Genomic DNA, 23,230 nt, shown 5'->3' on the forward strand with positions numbered 1-23,230 from the left:
ATATCGTATTTTGCTAGTCAGTCGTTCGCCCGAAACGAGCCTGATCACAAGAAGACGGCGAAGTACATTTGAGAGCCAACATTCCACATCACAACTGGCAGAAACGACAAGAGGAATATTGGATCCTTCACATATAAACTCACAGGAAAGGAAAAAACTACGCGTACGTTGCTACATCGACGCTGCTATGTTCCAACAGAAGGAATGTGTGGAAATCATGTGGGTGAGGGGAGAGACTGGCTCTTTAAAGACGAGCTGCAGGTGTTACAAATCCCACAAAAAGATAAGGCCTCTCCAGTTGCCCAGTCCTTTAGGTACACAGACATGCAGAGGCTCAAGGGCAGCAGCTGTTTGTGCAGCGGGGGGAGGGTTTCAGTCCGAAGCTGCCGATTAATGTATCGGTAAGGCCGGTGATTCCTAGACGTTGAGAGTATCTTCTAGGGACGTGGAAAGGCAGTATGGAAAGATTCAAATCAAAGAGACGGTGTAAAGGTCACGCACTCCAAAATGTCTGGAGTGCTTGACCTTTGTTGACCTTTGTGCTTGTTCTTTTGTTGTTCGTTTGTTTTAAACAACAAAAGAGCTTTTTGTTGTTTAAAAGTTTAGGTTTAAACTTTAAGGTTGACTCTTGAAAATTAGATGTATCTGTATTAAGAAAGGGGGAAATAAAAAACTAAATAAAACTTGAGCTCTCGCACAAACTCCATATCCACCACAACAACTTTTGATCTCAAACTAAGGTGCACAGACTATTTACTCACCCGTACCATTAAAATTGAAAGTAATACTTAAGCCATCCCTTATTTATTAAGTCACCAAATGAATATTTGGCGGCCCCGAGGGCACTATCACAGCACTAAAAGTTCATTTCCATATATTGAGTTGATCCTTTGGTATGAAAAATAAATCAAATGAAACCGTGTCCTTAAAGAAAGGTAACACAACCTGTTGTGACTGAACGACACCCCATCGATCCGTGTAGTTCCAGGACACATTGACTTTCACAACAGGAGCAAATGAAAGGCGAAACACACTTCAAAGAAATGACAGAGCTTGAAGATTTACAAAAATATCCTTCATTTTTTTCATGTGCAGGCCTGCATAACAAGCGTTTTAAAATGCCGTCAAGATGCAAAACGGTGTGAAAACCAATGAAAGGTAAATGGGTTTGAATCGAGGACATCATTCTGACATCAAGAAAGAAATTAACATGCAAATATTTCTGATTTTTGATTTTTTTTTTTTTTTTAAAAAGCAACCTGTTATTTCACAACCCACTACTGAACATTTCTTCTAGCTTGTTATTCTTTTCAGCACAAAGGCGAATTTAAACATTTACTAGAAACGGGATCGGGACAAATCTAGCCGCAAGCTGCGTTTGATTTGTCTCGGAGGTTGAAACTCGGAGGTGGGGATGGCGTCACACCAGGCCTGACGGCTTTCCAGATTCAAGTCAGAGTATTTGTGGCGCCAACTACTTTTAGCAATACATGTTGCTTCCAAATACAACAACAACAAAAGAAACGAACTTACAGACACAACAAAGAGTGGGCAATTATGAAGTAGGCAACATTATCATTTCGGAAATTTTAATTGATCAGCTACCCAGAAAAAACAAACAAACTGAGTTTCGTTAGTCTCTGCTTAGGATGTTGTTTGTTTTTTGTGACTAAAAATAACTTAAAAAATGAAAAGTCCCACTTATTTTTGCTTGTGGACTGGTCTTTAAACATTAGATATTTTTTTACCTTTTTAAAATATATATATTATTTAAGAAAAATTTTTATTTCTTCATATGTGTAATTCCAGAGCTCACGACGATTCTAAAGTATGTGGCGGTATTTATGTGTCGGACTGGGACGTTGACTTGTTTACTGCTGCGTCAGAGTGTAACCGGATCCCTTCTGCGTTGTGCTGGTTATTAGATGTTAGTCAGGCCGTGACTCTGTTTGGCTTTCAAAGATTTATTCTGACGAAAATATCCAACAGAAAAACAATAGTTACAAGCTGCCCGCTCCAAGTCCTCTCCCGCAGGACAACATGACAAAAGGGCGGGATCATGTCTCACATTAAATAAAATAAACCTTTTTTATACAACATACCTGACGAAAATATCCAACAGAAAAACAATAGTTACAAGCTGCCCGCTCCAAGTCCTACACAAACAAAAATACATAACAGAAATTAACTTAATAAATCTACAAATAAACTGGAAGTATTTAGATAGAAAGTAAATAGGACACACCTCTCCCGCAGGACAACATGACAAAAGGGGAGGGCCTAAGGGACGCAAACATTTTAAAGACAAAACCATAGAAGAAGAAATAAAAAGGAGGGGCTACTGTTCTTAAAGTAACACATTCAAAACAATGACAGCTTTTCGGTCAGGTAGAGAACAATACAAACAACAACAAAAAAAGACATTTTGTGTAATTATAACAACAACCAGGTTACATTCACCCCCCTAGAATTACACAAAATAAAAAACAGTGATAAAGACACTTAGTAGCAGTACAATTTTATTTTTTTTTTTTTTTGCAACAATGTAACACATCAGCCAAACAGCTACCCTACAATAGGGTCAGGAGACTGGAGATCGCTCGACGCCCAGCAAAATCTCACAGTATTCCATGGACAACAAGAGGTGCCTTTTACACCCCCCCATACAGAGTAAACACATAAATGGTACTGAAGCTTATGCAAACCAAGACAAAGACAATCCTAGCCAATGGCAGGAATCACATGAGAATTTGGAAACTCACACGTCAATAACAGTTTGAACATTATCCTTATCATAAAGCGCCTCAATGACGGCCATGGACTCTATCAGGCGACAAACTGGTTTAATAACCCTCCCAAAGCGTGAAGTTAGGCGGCGAACAACATCCTCACCCACCCTGTCTGGAGGATGAACAGAGCCAGCAGCATCAGGAAGATGAGGTAAGGAACCAGCAGTCGCCAGTACCCCTGTTTCCATAGAGGAGTTTTCAGAGTCATGAGGCAGGTCACTATGTCCAACTGATGGAGCCGAGGACACATCCTGAACCCATGAAGCAGTACGGTCATCCCCATCACTGCAGGACAGGGAGTCGGGTAGGGAAGGCTCAGCAGGAACAGCACTAGGAGCCTCACTAAATCTTACTGTTCCATGTGAATCAGGAACCGGGGGGACTCGAACCACACTATCAACCTGGCGGTTCACATTCCCATCCAAGGTCATCCCCACAGGTAAAAAGTTCACGTCAAGAAGGAGGTTGCGATGCACCACACGCTCATTGCCGTGACGATCTCTAACACGATAAATATGGAGAGCAGGTTTGGAGGCAACCACCGTGTACATCACAGGCTCCCATTTATCAGAAAGCTTTCGCTTTCCTCTGGCTCCCTTGTTTGCCACCAGGACCTGATCTCCAACTGACAGAGGGTGACCCTTGACTCTCTTGTTGTACTGGTCACATTGATGTTTCTGCTCTGCACTGGTGTTCTTCTCAGCCATTAGCATGGCAGAACGTAAATCTTCAACCAGTGATTTGACATAAGTGTGGTAGTCACAAATAGCATCATCATGAAGAACGTTCCGAAAAACAAGGTCAACAGGCAGCCTGGGAATCCTCCCAAACATCAGATAGAACGGTGCAAAGCCTGTGGTCTCATGAACCGTGCAGTTGTAGGCAAAAGTCAGAGACTGGATCATCTGAGGCCATTTATGCTTCGAACGTGGAGGAAGAGATCTCAACATGTTGCCCAGGGTGCGATTGAATCTCTCTGCAGTCCCATTACCCATTGGGTGGTAGGGTGAGGTGTGCGATTTACTGACACCACTCAACTCTAAAAGCTCAGCCAGCAGCTCACTCTCAAAATTTGCACCCTGATCTGAGTGAATGCGCTGTGGGAAGCCATAAACACAGAAAAACCCATCCCATAACTTTTTTGCAACTCGTTTAGCAGTTTGATCCTGACACGGGAAAGCATGTGCTAACTTTGTGAAGTGATCAGTGATCACCAGAACATCCACAGACTTGTTGTTACTGTCCTCAGCTGACCAGAAATCAATACACACCAGCTCCATCGGAGCACTGGTCCTGATGTTCTCCAGAGGGGCTCTCACAGCAGGCTCTGGGGTTTTACTGAGGACACATCTGGGACATTTTCTCACGTAATCTCGCACATCTCTTTCCATGTCATGCCAAAAGAAACGATGACGAGCCAAGGAGAATGTTCGTGGCTGGCCCTGATGACCTGCATTATCATGGACACCGGTCAGAACCACAGACTTCAAAGCATCAGGGACCACAAACTGGAAGCGCTTACCTTTTGTCAGAGGGTCTTTTATGACACGGTAAAGAACGCCATTCAGCAATGTTAGTTTATCCCACTGCTTCAGAATTTTTAGAGCCAGTTGATTTTCACCAAAGCGTTCCCGCCTTGATGGACGGCGTCCCCGCTCAACGTACAGGACAACTCTGGAAACAACAGGATCGTTTTTCTGGTGAGAGACCAGGTCAGTTAGACAAAGAGCTGTTGATGGACCTGTGGTGTGTGGGATTATCATGCCCAGATGATCAGCTAAAGATGCTGCATGCTGAGTCTGACCAGCATCTCCACTGCAGACAGATGACAAAAGAGAGGAGACTTCGGCACAGGTCATGGACGTGTCAGCTGTAATGGAGGAAGAGCTGTCCACTGATTGAAGCTGACAGGTCAAACGGAAAACATCCTGCACAGCATGATCAGGGACCTCACAGACATGCTCCAAAAGTTCCTGACAAGGTTCTGACAGAAGGCGATCAGCCAAAGGCTTCACAAAAGGAACTCTGCTCAGAGCATCTGCCACCACATTCTGTCTCCCTGGAACATACCTGATCTCAAAGGTGTATGGAGCAAGCTTAGAGACCCAGCGCTGTTCACAGGCATCCAGTTTGGGCTTGGTCAGGATATATGTGAGAGGATTATTATCCGTCCACACAGTAAACCTGTGACCCTTCAGCCAGTGGCTGAACTTATCACATACAGCCCACTTTAAGGCTAGGAACTCGAGCCTGTGTGCAGGATAGTTGGCCTGGCTGCGGCTGAGAGTCTTGCTGGCAAAAGCAACAGGTCTAGCAATCTCTCCATCAGCTGGGACCTGCGACAAAACAGCACCGAGCCCATCCAATGAAGCGTCGGTTGAGAGAATAAATGGCTTCTCAAAATCAGGATGTGCCAGCACCACACAGTTGAGAAGTGCAGTTTTAAGGTCTCCAAACGCTTTCTCACAAGCTGGAGTCCAGTCCTGGGGAGTCAGAACACGAAAGGTTCCAGCTTTCCCATGTCCTTCGCTCTTTACTTTACGTTTCTGACCTGCGGTGAGGGCATAAAGAGGCTTTGCGATGCGGGAACAAGCTGGAATAAAGTGCTGATAGAATAGCACCATGCCCAAGAATGACCTCACCTTCTTCTGGCACGGAGTACAGCCATCCTCCTTCATGAGGTCTTTTCTTTCAAACCCTGAGATGACCCTTACCTTCTCCTGATCAACAGAAACACCACCAGCTTCCACAACATGGCCCAAGAACCTCACAGACCTCCTGAGAAAGTGACACTTTTTCTGGGCCAGCTTCAAGTTGTTTGCTCTCAGGCGACAGAAAACAACCTCCAGCCTCCTTAACGACTCCTCCTCAGACGGTGCAAATACCAACAGGTCGTCTAGATAGCAGAGGAGGCTGGAAAAGTTCAAGTCACCAAAAATGTTAAGCATCATCCTCATGAAGGAAGCTGGGCTGTTGCATAAACCTTGTGGGAGACGGTTGTACTCATAAAGTCCAAGCGGCGTGGTAAAAGCAGTGTAATGTTTGTCGGACTCATGGAGAGGGATGTTGTAGAAACCAGAGGTCAAGTCCATGGTGCTGAACAGCGCATTCCCACCAAGAGCAGCAAGGCAGTCAGACTGATGGGGCAATGGATGGGCATCCTTAACGGTCTTAGCATTAAGCCAGCGGAAGTCAGTGCATATCCTCATGTCCCCAGACTTTTTCCACACCATAACAAGCGGGGAGGCATATTCACTAATAGACTTCCTTATGATACCCGTCATCTCCATCTCAGACAAGACCTCCCTCAACTGCTGATAATGTGCTGGTGGTATGCGTCGATAAGGTAAGCGAAATGGCTGGTCATCAGTCAAGTGAATGCGATGAACAAAATCCCTAGCCTCACCACAATCCAGTTTTCCCCTGGAGAACACATCCTGGTAAGAAACCACGAGTTCAGCCAGCCTTCTTTTAGACTCATCTGACACCTCACAGCTCTCTATGTCAATGTCATGCAGACCACAGTCTCTCAGCATCTGCACTGGATCAGCACTGTGATGTGATGAACCTGTTGAAACAGCTGAATGGTTGCAGTACAGTTCCGATCTCCCCTGACTGAACGCAAAGTCCTCCACAGCAACACATGGAAAGACATCAGCGATTTTAGCATTGCGGCGCAGTATCAGAGGTTTTTCTGTTGGGTTGAGGACCTTCATAGGGACCCAACGATCCCCCCACATGGGTGTGACTACACGACCCACCAAAATGTTTTTTGGAGTGGAACGAGCAGATGACGGCTCGACAACCACAGTGCCTCCCAGTGACAGTGGTGCAGTGGATGGGAGCTTACCCCAAACCACATACTCCTGACGAGGAAGGAGGGTAACAGCCTGTCTGAGCCTAACTGTTCCAATCTTGTCAGGTGAAGTAGAGTTTGACCACCGAGAAACACAACTCAGAAGCTGCAAAAACTCCTCACACTCTGGGTTTGCAGTGTTAGATGTAATGAGTTCCCAGTACCTCGAATCAGTTTTCATTCTTTGAATAAGGGGCCGGAGCACATTGCTACCAATGATGAATTCATCATGTTGGCCAGGTATCAAAAATGTCGGTACTGTAAATCTGAAGCCATAGATCTCAATGTCCAACTCATAGATGTATCGAGGCTGCGTGAGAAGGCCACCACACCTAACGAGCACCACATTCTCTGGGACTGCAAGAGGGATCAAATCAACACCCGCGGCTCTTAGTTTGCTCTCTGCCTCCACGCTCAATGTGCACGACATACTCCCAGAGTCCAACATACCCCTCAGTGTAGTCCGGTCACTAACTGAAACTGAGGCATAAAACAAATCACTAGCCCTCTGGACTCTCTGTGACCCCAAGAAAATCACTTCACTGTTCTCAGGTGAAGTATTGCAACACTCAGTATAAACAGAGCGTGCATCCAGTGTAGTCGTGAGGGTATTATCCACTCTGCCCATGCTTCCCCTCTCATCACACGGGCTCTCTAGTTTAAATTAGGATACTGGGAGGACAGCTGCGGTGTGTGATGAGCAGGCTGAGGACAATCCCTTTTAATGTGTCCTGAGCCGAAGCAGTTGAGACACAGTCTGAACAATCTGCAGTGTGAGTGTGTGGTATGCTCCTCCGAGCAACAAACCCTGCATGGTGCATGCTGAGGACGTTTAGAACCACGTGTGTAACTCCTCACATGTTGACCACTCTGTTTTGTAGCAAGAGAAGCTGCACACAGAGACAGAACCTTATCGAACATCTCTGTCATCTGAGGAGGCGGGTCAACTCCTGAACTGGAGGAAAAAGGTGGCTGGGGTGGACCTGTATTCTGAAAGGATGTAGATTGTGGAGCAACATGCTGCTGTGGCTGCTGATTCAAGGGCCCTGAAGCTGAGGAACGATCACATGCTAAAGCAGCTTGGGGAAAACGGACAGCAAATGGTGTAGCATCAGCTGACAACGCAGCACTAGGCGTTTGAGCACCAAGCTGAGGAAGACAAGAGAGAACAGGGCCTGCAGACGAACCAAGAGTCCTATTTGTAGTGACCATCGGCTTCCTAAGACTTGCAACACGGTTATCAAGGCGGCTCTGAACCTCAGCAGTAGTCCACTCCTCCACAGGTTTCAGCTGGAAGGAAAAAGCTAGACCAGGATCAGGACAATGGTTGATGAACATTGTAACAACTTCAGCTCCTGGATCCTCCACCTGCTTCCCCCTCCTACGCAAACACTCATCAGCCGCTTCAATAGACTTGTTAAGTCGAATCCAGTAGTCCATGGCTGTCTCTCCATCAGCAGGCAGGATGTCATAGAAGTCTCTCATCGGCAAACTGGAGAAGATCAGCTCACCAAAGTTGCGTTTCAAAATATCAAAAACAGTAGAAGCCAACTTGTCACTACATGACTGAGGCTGGCAACGAAGCGACACCTGAACCACATCTCTGGCTTTCCCAATAAGTCTGGATGTGATGATCTCACACATTTCTACAGGGTCCACACATCTCATCCTTGACAGATAGCATCTCATCAAACCCTCCCATTCCTGGATGGAGAAGGTGTCAGAGTGGTCACCTTTGAAATATGGAGGTGCTCTAATATCAGACTGAACAACAAACCTCACTTGTGACTGATCGGTCAGGTCGCTGGGTTGGCTGTCAGCAACCTGAGACTGTGACTGACTTTGTGGGTTTAGTCCATTGAGATTCGTCGTAATGGCGTCCCCAATCTGCTTAGCCAGATCAGCAATCACCCCACTGAGAGCCTCAGTAGAAACAAGTTGGGTAGGGTCAGACCTTGCTTTGCCAATGGGTGTAGAAGCAGCAGCAGGGACAGGTGGGGGGTTAATCCCAAGCTGATCAACAGAAAAGTCATATGGACTAAAAGGCATAGGTCTACCCCTTCCAAATGACATGTAATGTTGGCCCCTCCCCAAACTAAAAGTGACCTTCCGGTCCACTTCATCACCTTTAAAAGGTACCTCAGTGTCAGACATTTCATCAAACAATAACAGACAAAAACTATGGAAAATAACAGTGGATCAAAAAGAAGCGATGTCAAAAATAAAATGCAGATACCCAAACAGTGTAAAAACAAATCAGTCACACAAGAACTCATATGCAACAGTCAGCAAAAGAAACAAAAAAACAACCAGCCTTATCTACAGGTAAAGGGTAATAAACAGACTGGTTTCATGTCTTTACATTTTGTTTATTATTATTATTATTTGTTGATTGTACTGTTTTAAGATTGGTTTTATTGTCCCAAAACACACAAAAAAACTTTTATAAAATTAAAAAACTTTTTCAATTATTCTTCACTTATTTCCCCTCTTCACTTGTATAAAACGAGGTGCACAAAAAAAGAAGACCAACAGAAACAGTTACTTCGTTGCTAGGATACAGCGCGCCAACGCCTGCCAGTCAAAGCGCGGGGCAAAGGCGGAGCAAGACGTCAAAGGCGGGAAAGGGACAACGTAGCAGCAGCTGCAGCAGTGGAGATTCGACGTTACAGCGGGTCAAACGGCACCAAGTGTAACCGGATCCCTTCTGCGTTGTGCTGGTTATTAGATGTTAGTCAGGCCGTGACTCTGTTTGGCTTTCAAAGATTTATTCTGACGAAAATATCCAACAGAAAAACAATAGTTACAAGCTGCCCGCTCCAAGTCCTCTCCCGCAGGACAACATGACAAAAGGGCGGGATCATGTCTCACATTAAATAAAATAAACCTTTTTTATACAACATACCTGACGAAAATATCCAACAGAAAAACAATAGTTACAAGCTGCCCGCTCCAAGTCCTACACAAACAAAAATACATAACAGAAATTAACGTAATAAATCTACAAATAAACTGGAAGTATTTAGATAGAAAGTAAATAGGACACACCTCTCCCGCAGGACAACATGACAAAAGGGGAGGGCCTAAGGGACGCAAACATTTTAAAGACAAAACCATAGAAGAAGAAATAAAAAGGAGGGGCTACTGTTCTTAAAGTAACACATTCAAAACAATGACAGCTTTTCGGTCAGGTAGAGAACAATACAAACAACAACAAAAAAAGACATTTTGTGTAATTATAACAACAACCAGGTTACAAGAGCACTTCATGTCGCGCTCGCGGACCCTGAAGATGAACGAGCATTGTCAGTACTCTGGACTCTGAAGGTCTCCGGAAAACATCTGGCTGTGACCGTCTGCTGTGAGGAGCCTACCGACTCGTGTCGTTTCACACCAAGCTAAAATGAAAGAAAGACCCATAAACCGGTCCTGAAAGCACTGTGAGGGCTCAGCAACATGCAACACGCTGTCTTCTACATACCGCATGCACAGAGCAGTCCAGATCACGGGACCTCGCTGCACTGAGTCATGGGGATGTTCGTGTTGACGCCAGGCGTGCTCTCTCTGGTGCTTTGAGTATCGACATTCAGGTCACTGGAGGGCGCGTATCCTCTCGCCACGTCTTTGTGCCATTCAGATGGGCTTTTTTTCTTCCCCCAGTAGAACCACTTCCTGATTCTCCCCGGGATGTTGAAGCTACAAAAGGTAGCCAGGATGGTCCGCCGGAAGCGTTTGTGCATGAAGCAGTACACGATGGGGTTGACGCAGGACGAGGTGTAGGACAGCAGGTGGATGAAAGAGATGGGCGCCCCCGTCAGACGGTTGGCCGAGCGCTGGTCGAACGCCTTCCACGCGTTGACGACGAAGACGGGGGTCCAGCAGAGGAAGAAGAGAAAAACGATGACTATGAGCATGTGGATGACGCGTTTATTGGCCATCAGCTCCTTTTTGCTGGAGTTTCGGGACGCCTCCGCTAACTCGCCGCTTCTGCTCTTCCTCGATCTCTTGCTCTCAGATGAGCTGTAGCCGCCGCCATTTCCTGGTTTGACGCTGCCGATGCTGGCGTGGCGTTCTGGTACGGATGAGAATGTGGAAAAACAAAATAGCAGTTTCATGTAGAATGCTAATGGCTAATGGATTAGCCTTTTGATGCTAATGTAAAGTGTAGCTGGCTCTACATTAGCATGCCCCAGCAGGGACTTCTGGCTTTAGAGTTTTTGTTCTGCAATGTTCACTAATGGGACTAAAACCAAATGAATCGGTTTGGTTTAGCAAAAAATAAAATTGGTTAAAGTACTTAGAATCAACTTAAACTTACTTGTGATTTGCAGATGTTGTTTGTTTTTCTCTCTGTGATCTACATTATTCGCATTGAGTGATAAGTGACATAAAAATCCAGTTTGCAAGAACACTTCTGTTGTTTTCAAAGCAGAAAACTTGTCATGCACTTCTACTGCGCAACAATGCTAAAGTAGCATCTTCTCGTACGTCTGTGGTCCCAACCCTATTTTATTTATTCAGTAATCCACACTGCAACATGTTTTAATGTCACTCAACATGCTGTAAAGCATTCAAAACACATTGTTGCGTGCTGACTAAAACAACAACAAACAAAAACAATAAAACATTAAAAACACATATATAATTGTTGCAGCCATGCTTTGTTGTCCTACCATGGCTGGAGTTCTTCAGGGACTGTGCTCGCTTGATTCCCTTGTACAGCTTCAAGGAGATGAGTCCATAGGCCGTCATCATCATGATACCAGGAATCAGGAAAAGCACCAGCAGCAGCGCGATGTACCTACGACGACCAAATTTCACCAGAATTACTGCGCTGCAGTGAGCATTTGTTGGCTTTAACTCAAGTCAGCGCCAAATTACTTTACAGTAAATTAAAGGTGGGCTGAATGACTGGTTCCCTGGGTGACGGTCCCTCACAGTTCGTTTAAAAGAGCATAGTTTCTTCAGATTTAATGGCTTCCTGTAGCCAAAGGTACAAATAAAGGTTAATTTGTATCTCACTTGACATGAGCTCAGTGTGATTGACAGCAAACAGAGTCTGATCTCTGTTCTCACTACCAAACTGGAGTGCCTTCGTAGGGGTTCCTGCACACGTACAAAATTGATATAAACCTTGTTCAAGCCAGGATTGTACTGGTGCATCCCCCTAATATTTACACCCTGGGTAACTGCCCATATGACTTGTAACAAAACCCAACTCCATATCTGCTTGGACAAACCAAGCAGATATGGTTGGTTTGTCCAAGCAGACAATTTCTATTCGAAGGGTTTTTGTTGCTGGATTTCCTCCGATGGCTGCCTCGCTCTCTCTTCACCAGGACGAGAAAACCACTCAGCAAAACAGCCGTCTTAAGCTAACCGTTTTGCGGTCATCGTGTAGTACAACTCTCCCCAATGAATAGATTTGTATCTCACCAGGACTGCTGGAACACTGTGTTGGGCCATATCAGGCGACACATGTGTCCTGTGCTGTTGTCGAGGCGGGTGAAGGGCCTCAGGGTGCTGGAAATTGGGTAGGGCAGCATCATGATGAAGGACACCACCCAGGTGGCGGTGATGACCTTTTTGGCGTGGCTCCTTGTCTGCCACACCATGGAAGCGAGGGGGCTGCAAATGGCATAGTAGCGCTCGATGGAAATGGCCACCAGGTTGAAGGTGGAAACACTGACCGAGACGCCTGCACAGAGGAGAAAACACCAAAAGCTCTGTTTGACCATGAAGCAACATCCTCTCTCTCAGGTGTTAGTGTTTTAAAGCAAATGCTTGAAATGACACCCCTAAATGAAGTGCTTTTGTTGGAGAACTGAAGAGATAGAATTTGCAGCGTCATGAAAATCTACTGACGTAAACAGTTAATTTATACTATTATTGGATTCATACTCAGCAGATCTGGCATCACCTGACACTTGGTTACGCATGTCTGAGGTCTCTAAAGTTAGAGCTGCTTTGATGTTTAAGTTTGTCAAAACAATGTTGGAGTCGATGCTGAGTTTCCTTAGTTGTACACTTTTTAAACTACTTTCAGCAACTAACTGAGTTTACTGTCCTGTTTGATAACTAGGATCAATTAAAAATATACGTGCGGCTGAATTAAAACAATCTTTTTGTAAAGTGCCTCGAGACAATATTCGTTATAAATTGACGCTATATCAATAAACTGAATTGAATTGAATATTGTGTTGTATTGCTTAATCCTGAAGATGAAATAACTAAATTTCCTCCATTTCCTTTATTGGAACCACAGTCTTAGATTCTTTCTGTGTTTATTACATAACTCAAACACATTGATTGCATTGATACCATGTCAGTTTTACAAATAAAATATATGAATATCAAAGAGTTTTAAGCTAAAAATATAAATAAAACCCGAGGTTTGTCCTATGTTCAACCATTTTCTAAAATGTATTCTGCAGAATATTTGGAAAGCCGCTGCTTGTGATATTCAAGAGAGGATGCTAAGGAAAGTAAAATGTAGAAAAGAGATGCCATGTCAAAATTTTCAAATGAACAAATCACAACAACACACCTTAATAAGTCAGCACGTAAAAAAATAAACTAAAAAGACACATTTTGACACAGCCAAACTCCCATTTATGTGTTCTGTATCGCTACAGTTCATGCAAAGACAAAGTAGTGCCATTAATTTTATCCCTTGTAACTCTCAGACTTTCTCCCCCCACTTTACAGTGTAAAGTGTGGATGGACGTTTAGTCATATTTAACACACCATTGCTGCATCTGATCAGTGTGAACACCGTCCTTAGCAATAACAACTCGATCTATAAATACATTTCAAATTACGGCTGGGCACAACCTGCAAGAGTGACACATAAGCAGATAAAAACATGGACAAATGATGTAGCAATCCCCAAGGATGGCCCTTTAATCTCCATGTACAGCTAAACAGAGAAACAGGAAGTGAGGAGAGGAATTAAAATCACATTTCCTCGTGTTTCTGTAATTGGATGAAAATGAAATATCTGCATTCAATGCATCATCTGTAATGACTCCACCTTGTTAGAAAGATCCCCACAGAGGTTTTCTGCAAGGCACATGAAGTCGTAATCCAGGTCATTTATCAGAATCACAGGCAAATTAAAGTCAAGGAAGAGGTTCGCATCCCTGAATGCACTAAATCATCTCTGTTTAGTCTGTCGCTGTAGGAAACGTCAAATCCCCGAATCAAAATAAATGGAAACTGTCTTGCAGTGCCCTCTAATCGTATTCATGCCCTCTGAAGGTTCCCACGTTGTGTCACAAACCCAAACTTTGAAGTACCACAGTCGGATTTTATTTTTGTGTTCTTTCAAATGCAAATATAGAAATATAGTGTTGCCCAATTGTGAAATGAAAGAGATATGATAAATGTTTTTTTTTTTTACAAATAAGATTTGAAAATGTAACACGCATTTGAACTCAACCACCCTTTAGTAAAATCCAAATGCTACCTATTAGCTAATTAGTAAACAGATCAAGAAAATATGCATTTGTAACAAACAAAAACTTAAAAACTGCCATAACGCTTGCCATAGCATGTCACTAAATAGACAGCTGACACTTAAAATTAACATCTAACTCCATAACACTACAGTGACACACACCTAATAATTTTAACTTTTAATTAATAAAGACTTTTCCCCTTCTAACTTCAGCTGGCCCAGCTGGACTCCATAGATAGATGCGAGACTAGCATTTTTTTCATTAGCTGTACGCTAACCAGATACAGCTAGCTTAGCATAACTGACAGAGCATGTTGACAGTCCAGCTTAGACGGAGTGCAGCTCTGTCACAATCTGTGTATCTGTTTAGCTATTTTATTAGATATTGTGGAGTTGCCAGACAAATGTATGCAGGTAATCTAGTACGGATACGCTGCCGGCACTGTCCAAGGAGACACATATCTTACAATAAGAGCAACTATTCCTCTGTAGTGTCTGCAGCTGTCAGACAATGTGCAGCACAGAGGGGGGGGGGGAAGCTTGCACTGACTGGGAAATGACATATCTTTCCTGCTAATGGAGTCAAGTGGACTAAATGTGGACTGCCAAAAAAAAGGAAAGGTCCAATAAACACAACCTTCATTTCTCAATGAATGAGTTCCTGCATTGCATGCAGCCCCAAAGGCTTATCCATCAGGACTTGACCTAAGACATGACTCCCAGATTTAATCTCCCGGCTTAAATCTGGGAGATTTAAGCCAGAGCAGACAAAATCAGAGCTAGCGGATGAATTTCAATGACAGTCTGGCCGCAGTATTAAAAGCCATCAGGAAAAACTATCTCTTGATTGCATTGCTAAATCCAGCTAAACCGTTGAACCAAATTTGGACTCAGATGTCGAGCAATTTCCATTTTGAAAGTAATACTTTCATTGTGGTTTTTGATCAGGATAGTTACATACAAGCTTCAGGGCTGTGAGGAAGCATTCACCCCGTTGCAGATTTCATCTGTTTTTTTGGGGGGGGGGTTGTCACACTGAAATATTTTTGATCATTAGACTAGATTCTACACCAGATAACCTGAATGAATACAAAACTCAGGAGGATAAATAGGCTGCATGATATCAGAAAAACAAAAGAGCACGCCCTGTTTTAAGAAAGAATATAAGGAGATATGGGAAGCAAAGTAATTAATATCAATCTGTTTGGAAAGGACCAGAAAACCACAATGAGAGCCAATATCCACAAATCAGGAAATCAGTGTCTAACCTCATCAGGAGTGTCTGAACAACATCTAAAGAACTGCAGGCCTCATCTGCCTCATTTAAGGTCAATGTTCATGATTCAGAAATGAGAAAGAGAGAGGACAATAATCCCCAATAATGTTTTATATACATTATATGTTAGTAATACAAGTCTTCTTGGAATAATTTCTGTTGATTTAACATTCTGCTGCAGTAAAGGAAAACTTTTTTAAAGGCTTGCATCTTGTTGCATGTGGTGTAAAACTTCATTGTGACAGGCAGACATAGTGGTGGTAGTGTCATGGTTTTGCAAGGGAATAGTCAAAGTCTGCACTAAAATTCAGTTTTGATGCTGTGACATGAGCTTAAACCGGCTGTACAACACCTTAAGAATAATCCGAAACAACTGTGTAAGGAAGAGTGGGCAAAATGTCTACCACAGTGGGTATGAAAGACGCTTCCACGTTGATCACAGACGGTTGATAGTAGCTGTTGCTAACAGAGGTGGTACAAGGAGTTTTGCTTGATGTTGAGATTAGTTTGCAGGAGAAGCGTGACACATATTTACATACTTTAACTAGTCCGGAGTCACTTGTCATGTATTTTTCAGAAGGCGGCTTAAAGCCGTACTTCGCACATATCCATGGTTCCCGGTTTTAACAAGCACCCAAAGACTTGGACAAAACAAGTTACAGGACAAAGCTTCACTTTTATACAACACGCATTATCTCCCGTCCAACACTGAGGCTATATGCCTCAACTTGCCCTCAGTGTGGTTGGAAAGTTTACATTTATGTCGTCCCGTTAGGACAGCTAACGATGGCGAACGTTACGTCTGCGGTGTTTATCTTTCTCAGCCAATAAACTGATTATATTTGACGTGTCCCTGTTGACTCATGGAGGCTGCTCGGATTGTCTTCTTTACCCCGCGCCAAGTTATTTTCAGACGCAGTGTTTTGACGACCTCCTCAGAACACAGGGAAGACAGAGAAAATTTTCAGTGAGGGCTGGCATCTGGTATGATTGCTGCTTCAGAGCCTTCAGTCACATCAGAAATGATTAGAGTTGTTACTCCCATTTGCTCTTGACCGGAAAGGTAATTCATGTGTGTTTCATACACAAAGAATAAACTGGTGAGATTCATTTTGGCAGGGGGAACAGGACATCTTTTTCAACCCAAGCTGATAGGAATCGTCTTCCTGCTGGGTTTCGTGGCAGTCAGTTTTCATCCTTTCTCGTTGAGATCATTAGGCAGGACCTACATTGAAACTAAAAAGGTTTTTGTCTGTAAAAATATAAATTTATACTCTCTGGACAAAAAAGGCCTCCTGTTTTTAGCTCAAGCTCATTAAATCTCCAGGAGCATTTGAACATACAGTGAAATGAACCTTGCCAGACAGCCTCAGATGACTTCAATTATCTAATAAGCAATTACCAACACAGCAAAAATTACAATAACTCACCACAGAGACAGAGTTGGATTATATTGCATCCAGCTTTAGGGTTATCAATTGCAATTAAAATCTTTCACACATTATACTGCTAAAAAAGTGATGGGAAGTTTGGCTCTTGCGGCACGGCTTCCAAAAAAGAGCCGGCCTTTAACTTATTGTCATCTGTAGCCTCATATTTTTTGCTTAACTTGGAAACGTGAATGTGTTGTATGTAATGTTATAACTGGTGTCGTAAAGTTAATTATGTAAATATGAGTGTGCAGGTGCCCATCGCTGATTGGCTCCAGAAGCCTGCGGAGACTCCGGATTGGAGGAGGATAAAAGACCCTGGACTTCCTGCATCCACCCTGCGTTCATCCCAACCGGCCACACTGTTTGTCTTTGTTAAAGACCTTGTAAAAGTTCTTGAAGGAGTTTGCAGGTCGTTTATTTTTGTCTAAGTTTATAATTATTTAGGGAGGTAAGTTTTTGTCATTTGGTTATTTACTTTCAAATAGCTAAGTTCTGGTTAACATTAAGATAGTTATGTTTGCTATATTTGGCTCTTCTGTTTCACTACACAACCAATCACTAAAAGGTACCCAGTCATGCAGACTGCTGCTAAAAACATCTGCAAAAACAATGGGTTGCTCAGTGAGAGCTCAGTGAATTCAGGTGTGGTACCAGGATGCTACGAGTAGAATAAGTCAATTTGTTGAAATTTCCTTGATGCTAAAGTGTAAGCAACTCATTCAAAGAATGACAGACCACATTCAATCACTGAACATGGGCAGTTCATAGAGTGCAGTAGTTGCTAATTGTCTTCTGAGTTAACAACTACCGTCCTTCCAAACTTTGTGAATTTCAGAATAATTCACAGGGCTCATAGAGAGCTTCTTGGAATTAATTTCCAAGACACCAAGTTCAATGCAAAGCATAGGATACAGAAGAGTAAAGCAACCCTAAACTGGACTCTGGTATCCCAATGGACGAATATGGACGAGTATATTTTATTTTTCCATTCTTTCCTCCGAAGAGTTTTTGCGGCGCTAGTGGCTCGTATTTTTTGCTACAGTAGGCAGACAGGAAAGAGGGAAAGGTCGCCGGGACCGGGAGTCGAACCCGCGACGTCTGCGTCGAGGAATGAGGCCTCCAAACGTGGGGCGTGCCAAACGTGGGGCGTGCTAACCCCCTGTGCCACCACAGCACGCCCCCGGTCCAATGGATTTTTATGGACACTGCCTGACTGCCTTGTGTCAAGTAGAGGATGAATTATGACGACGGCATTTTGTCAATGTGCACAGCAGGGCTCAAAGTAAATTCCATCTTGACTGGAATGAATAGAGCCGTGAGGTCAACACCATAGAGCACACTGGGAATAATCTCAGGTCTTCTGGTTCTGGTCTACTCAACATCCCCAGAACCAGAACCAAACATGGAGAAGCGGCATCCAGTTTCTATGTACCTCAAATCTGGAAGAAAGTTCCAGAAAACTGGAAAACAGTCGAAACACTGAGTTTCAACTGTTGAGAGTTGCCTTTTGTTAGTAGGAGGTCAAACATTGATCAGCTGTGTATTTGCTTGACGACTGGAATTTCACAAAATGTGATCTGTGTTGCTCGTGTCGTAGTTGGACTTTGGACTGTCTTGTTGCTGAAATGTGCTGTACAAATAAACTTGACTTGACTAAACTAGATGACCAGTCAGTTCATCTCACCCAACATTACTGCCTGACCTCACCGATGCTGTCCTGGAACAAGTGTTAAATATACACTCTCAAACCTTCTGGCCATGGTTTCCAGAAGAGCTGAAACCATCGTAGTTGCAAAAGATCGACAAACTCCTGGATAACGTCCATGTATGTAGAACTTGCCAAAGAGAACATTAAGAAAAACCTGGACTTTTGGAAAGATTTGTCTAAAGCATAATTATTTAGTTATAAGCACAAAAGACACATTTGATATAAACCAAAGACAACATTCCAGGGGGAAAAAAAACTTATATCACCTGTGACATGGAGGCGGAAATGTTATGGTGTGAGAATGATTAGACGTAGATATGTGAACATTTCTTCTGAAAGAACTAAATAATTAATGGGGTGTCCACATTTATTTCCATGTCTGCAGGGGAGAATTTGATCAAACTGTTTTGTTCTGAAAACTCCAGTCCACCTTCTTGCGTCTCTACATACCCATGAAGTATGTGACCAGCTTGCACATGCCGAGGCCAAAGATGAAATCCTTCATGACGTTGGGGATTAAGGTGAAGGGGATGCACACCAGGGAGATCATGAGGTCACTCACTGCCAGGGACAGCAGGAACAGATTGGTGATGGTCCTCAGCCGCGGTCTTCGTCCTACCGGCAGCAGGACGATGATGATGATGCTGTTGCCTATGAGGCTGAGGAGGAAGATGATGCTGTACAGGACGATCCGGACAGGCTGGGAGATGTCTGAGAAGGAAAGACGTGTTAGTGTCTTTACTTTCTTTAAATTGGACCATGTCAATCTGGATTCTGGAAAGAAGGTCTCAGGCTGGAGGAATTATAAGTGGGCTTCTGATAATGACAAGTAGGTCTACTGGAAAAGTAGATCTACTTTTCCAGTAGACCTGGAAAAGTAGGTCTACTGGACCTACTTTAGTAGGTCAAGTAGGTCTACTTTTCTACTGGAAAAGTAGACCTACTTGTCATTATGCAGTGACATTATGCAGGTTTTTAATTTATGCATTAAAAATCCTTTTTATAATTTTTTTGAACACCTCCTGTCCAGCAGTGTGGCACTCAGAATTATTGTCAACAAATCTACTTTTACATGCGTATCATGCCATGATGCTCCACTTGAGAAATATATGAAACGTTGTTAGAAATGGCTTCTTTGTCTATTTCAAATGTAATGGACACAGAGACAAAACAGAAAGGAGAAAAGAAAGCGAGATAGGCGGTGAAAAAGTTTGAAGGGAAAGAACGAGATAAGAGCGTGAGGAGAGAAGGAACCATAGAAAGGACAGAAGTTAACATCCGCCTCTAAACCTGCGGAAAGAGAAAACACAAAAACCAGGAAACCGTAACAACAAACAACATGCACATGCAACGGTTGCAACGTCATTGGAAAGTACACAGTACATCAGAGTGCATCTGACAAAAACCTGAATCTAAACACCTGGGAGATTGGTTCCTTCATTTAAAAATTTTCCCCTCGTTACTAATAAACTGTTCATCACTACAAAACGTGTAGAATCGACAATCACTTAAATAGTACATGATGTCAGCTAAAAGTTGGGCTGTGTGCAGAATGACAATGACCTGAAGTACAACAGAAAGTCCATGTCTGAATGGATCACATGAAAGAATATTCTGGAAACATAAATACAACAGAGAAACTGTTTTTTTTATGGCCCTCAACAGGTCGTTCATCCTCGGAAACCCTGTTGTGTGACTGAAATAAATGCATTTTAAAAAGCTACAAATAGAGTGCCAAACATCCACAACCATGTAAAAGCTCACTACCAGTTGTCTGAAGTGTTTCCAATTACTTCTTCAATAGGCTTTTTTCCTTCATAATAAATGAAACCATCATTCGAAACCTGCTTTTAAACATTTTCTGATGTGATTTGAGTGCTAATCTGAAGCATTTCAGTAAGAACAGTGGAATCAGAAATGAAAATATATATTTTTTTTAAACACTGTGACTTTCACTTCTAGAAAACAATTACTGAAACAGATGAACTTTTTCAGTGGCATTCTGAGATGCACCTGTATGTCGTGGGTCTACTATCCCACCTGTCGCCGTATGGAGCTTTCTGCCCATATGGGCCACATCTAAGTTCCTCTCTGGGTCTTCTGTCCTCTTACACTCTGTGTATATTTTCAAAGTCATCTGCCTCCCTTAAGGAAACATCACTCTAATATTTATATAAAAATGTGACTCATGTGCAACCCCGCTGATGCTCAGCGTGCGCATTTTTATGAGTCGGTGCATCACTTCGGGCTGTGGTAGCCTTCCAGGGTTTTATTTGCAAAAATGTTCCAAACTGGCGCTTTTTACGTCCCAGATTTTTTTTACCCCCCCGCAAAGTGCACAAATGCAGTTTGTGCTCACTTGACCGTGCAGAACCAGCGAGCGCTGACTGCATTAGCTTTTGTGGAGGACCTGAGCCGTGCGCGTAATGCGCAATGACGCAAGAAAAAAATGCCCAAAGCTCTCGCCTTCTCCCCCCTCGCCTCCCGCTCGTTTCTTTTTGCCACAATCTGGAGTTCAAAAGACTATTTTAGGTGAATTGAGAAATCTTCACAGACATGTTATATCGATGAACTGGTTTACTTTACCGTTAGGCTCTGGAGAGGGGCCCCGTCCTGGCTCGCAGTCCGAAATATTGATCCCGAAGCGGCACAAGACACTGTTCAGTTCTGTTGAATTAATCAGGAAGTCATGGGTCGTGATAGTCTCCATTTCGCCTTCTCTCCTGTGTGTGAGCTCAGGTCAAATCTGTCTGAAGCTCAGCAGCGGTCATGCTCTTTCATAAGACAGAGAGAGAGAGAGAGAGAGAGAGAGAGAGAGAGAAAGAAAGAGAGAGCGCATGGATCTCAAACTTTAAATATCCATTCACAAAACAATAGCAACCAGGGGAGAAAAAGCCCCAGCTCCCACTGCAGCGCTCCTCTGTTGCTGACAGCGTGTGGAGAGGGATCGTCAGCCCGCCTATATGTCCACCAAACCCTCCTCCCTTCAAAAAAATAAAAATAAAAAAAGGAAAAAAAGCTGAAGAATTTGATTACAAACATCATTTGTGTCCCTGGCAATATTGAAAGGGCTTCTCGCCCTGTGCGCGGGCATGCTGCTGCAGTCTGTGGAATTTTTTTGAGAACGGGCGTGAAATTGCAAATGTTCTGATGCGTGGATAGACTGGCTGTCATCAGCCATTGAGTAACGTGTTCAAAACGAGCCGATTGTTGTTGTACTTAAAAGAAAAAGTTAAAATGCATTAAAAAAAAAGGAGAAGTATTTACAAGCCCTCTGTTGCTGTAAACAGAATAACTGTGTGGCTGTTTAAAACTCATAATAGGTGATAATAGACGGTTAGGATCCATAAAATGACTGTAGCAGGTAAAACAGGCTGGTCTAGGCTCAGTTTCACTCCTCAGTTTTACATTTCTATGAATCAGAGTACTTAAAAAAACGATTGGCAGATTCTTTTCTGATGTTATAAACTTGTCCTTACTGTACAACCTCTTCTTATTTTGGTATGTTGTCACTTTTGTGAAGTTGCATTGCTTCCATTTGCCTTTCACTTGACTCTACTGCTGGTACACTGAACTTTCCTCCACAGGGGGACAATAAAAGATGGATGCTGTTCTATTTTAATCAAGTCCAGTCAAAATCTATGTTACATTTGACTTGTAGATTTGTGTTCTGCTGCATCTTATTCTTGACTCTGATTTATTGGATTAGAGTGATTCATAAGGTGTAGATTTGGCAGCAAAACAGAATCAAGTTGCTCCATTTTAACCCAGAGGTCATGGCAGCAATTTCCCAAAGCTTTCTTCATGTCTTTCCAGAGCCAAGGTATTTAGAGGAGGAGCCGTTTAAAAGACATACCACTTGGCTCATGTGTTTGACCCGACTTGTTACCTGCGTTTTATCTCATCTTTCTAATTACAAAGCTAACTAAGATAAGAAAAAAAACGGTGAATGGGAAATATTTGTCTAAACATTCTCTTAATAAATAACTCTCTCTCCTCAAACTTTTCAGGAAATTTTCTCTGGAGGTAAACAGGGAATGTTTTTAGGAAATGTTTTCTAAGAATTCGCTAAGAAGCACTTTGGGAACATTATATATGACTTCAGGGAACGTCTAGAAAGTGTTATCTAGAGGTACGTCTGTAGGTTATAATGAAAGTTCCCCTTAGAGCACAGGTGTTAAACTCCAGTCCTCGAGAGCCGCTGTCCTGCAGTTTTTAGATGTGCCACAGGTACAAAACACTGGAATGAAATGGCTTAATTACCTCCTCCTTGTGTAGATCAGTTCTCCAGTTCACCTAATTATTCTAGTCAGTTCAGCAGAGGCACATCTAAAAGTTTCACCCGTGCCTTAGAGGATGTACCCTAAAGAAGAATCGCAGCTTTCACAATATACCTTTCAATAAACCTTAAGAAAAGATTCCTTAGAGGTAGCGTTCAATGTAAACTTCACAAATCTTTCAAACATTTAGGGAATGTTCACTGAAGGTTTCCTAAAAGTTTCTTAAAGATTAATCGCAGCTTCCCATACATAAAGAATCCCCTAAAGGTAAGGTGTGCATTTGACATGGCCTAAATATTTTTTTTAATTAAAGTTAGCTTGAACTGTTTCTATCTATTCAGACAACCTCTGAAGGTTACAGTCGATATAGGGAGAAAAAAAGTTGCTGCGTTTTTATTTAGTCGGAACCAAAGTGTCAGGTGTTTGTTT

At 43.0% G+C, this 23,230-nt stretch overlaps 1 protein-coding gene across 1 annotated transcript; it reads right to left on the reverse strand.

The window, feature by feature from the left end:
* Positions 1 to 8,993: 8,993 nt before the first annotated feature.
* Positions 8,994 to 21,574, reverse strand: cckar (cholecystokinin A receptor). The gene is made up of 6 exons (XM_028038664.1): positions 21,108 to 21,574; positions 18,972 to 19,232; positions 12,082 to 12,343; positions 11,319 to 11,446; positions 9,551 to 10,717; positions 8,994 to 9,417 (listed from the first exon to the last, which is right to left on the reverse strand). Exons 1-5 carry the CDS (start codon positions 21,229 to 21,231, stop codon positions 10,149 to 10,151), a joined length of 1,344 nt encoding a protein of 447 aa, XP_027894465.1. The 5' UTR covers positions 21,232 to 21,574; the 3' UTR covers positions 8,994 to 9,417; positions 9,551 to 10,148.
* Between the last annotated feature and the right edge of the window lie 1,656 nt (positions 21,575 to 23,230).

The sequence above is a fragment of the Xiphophorus couchianus genome, chromosome 14 (genome assembly GCF_001444195.1).
Source record: "Xiphophorus couchianus chromosome 14, X_couchianus-1.0, whole genome shotgun sequence".
In the NCBI taxonomy this organism is placed as follows: domain Eukaryota; kingdom Metazoa; phylum Chordata; class Actinopteri; order Cyprinodontiformes; family Poeciliidae; genus Xiphophorus; species Xiphophorus couchianus.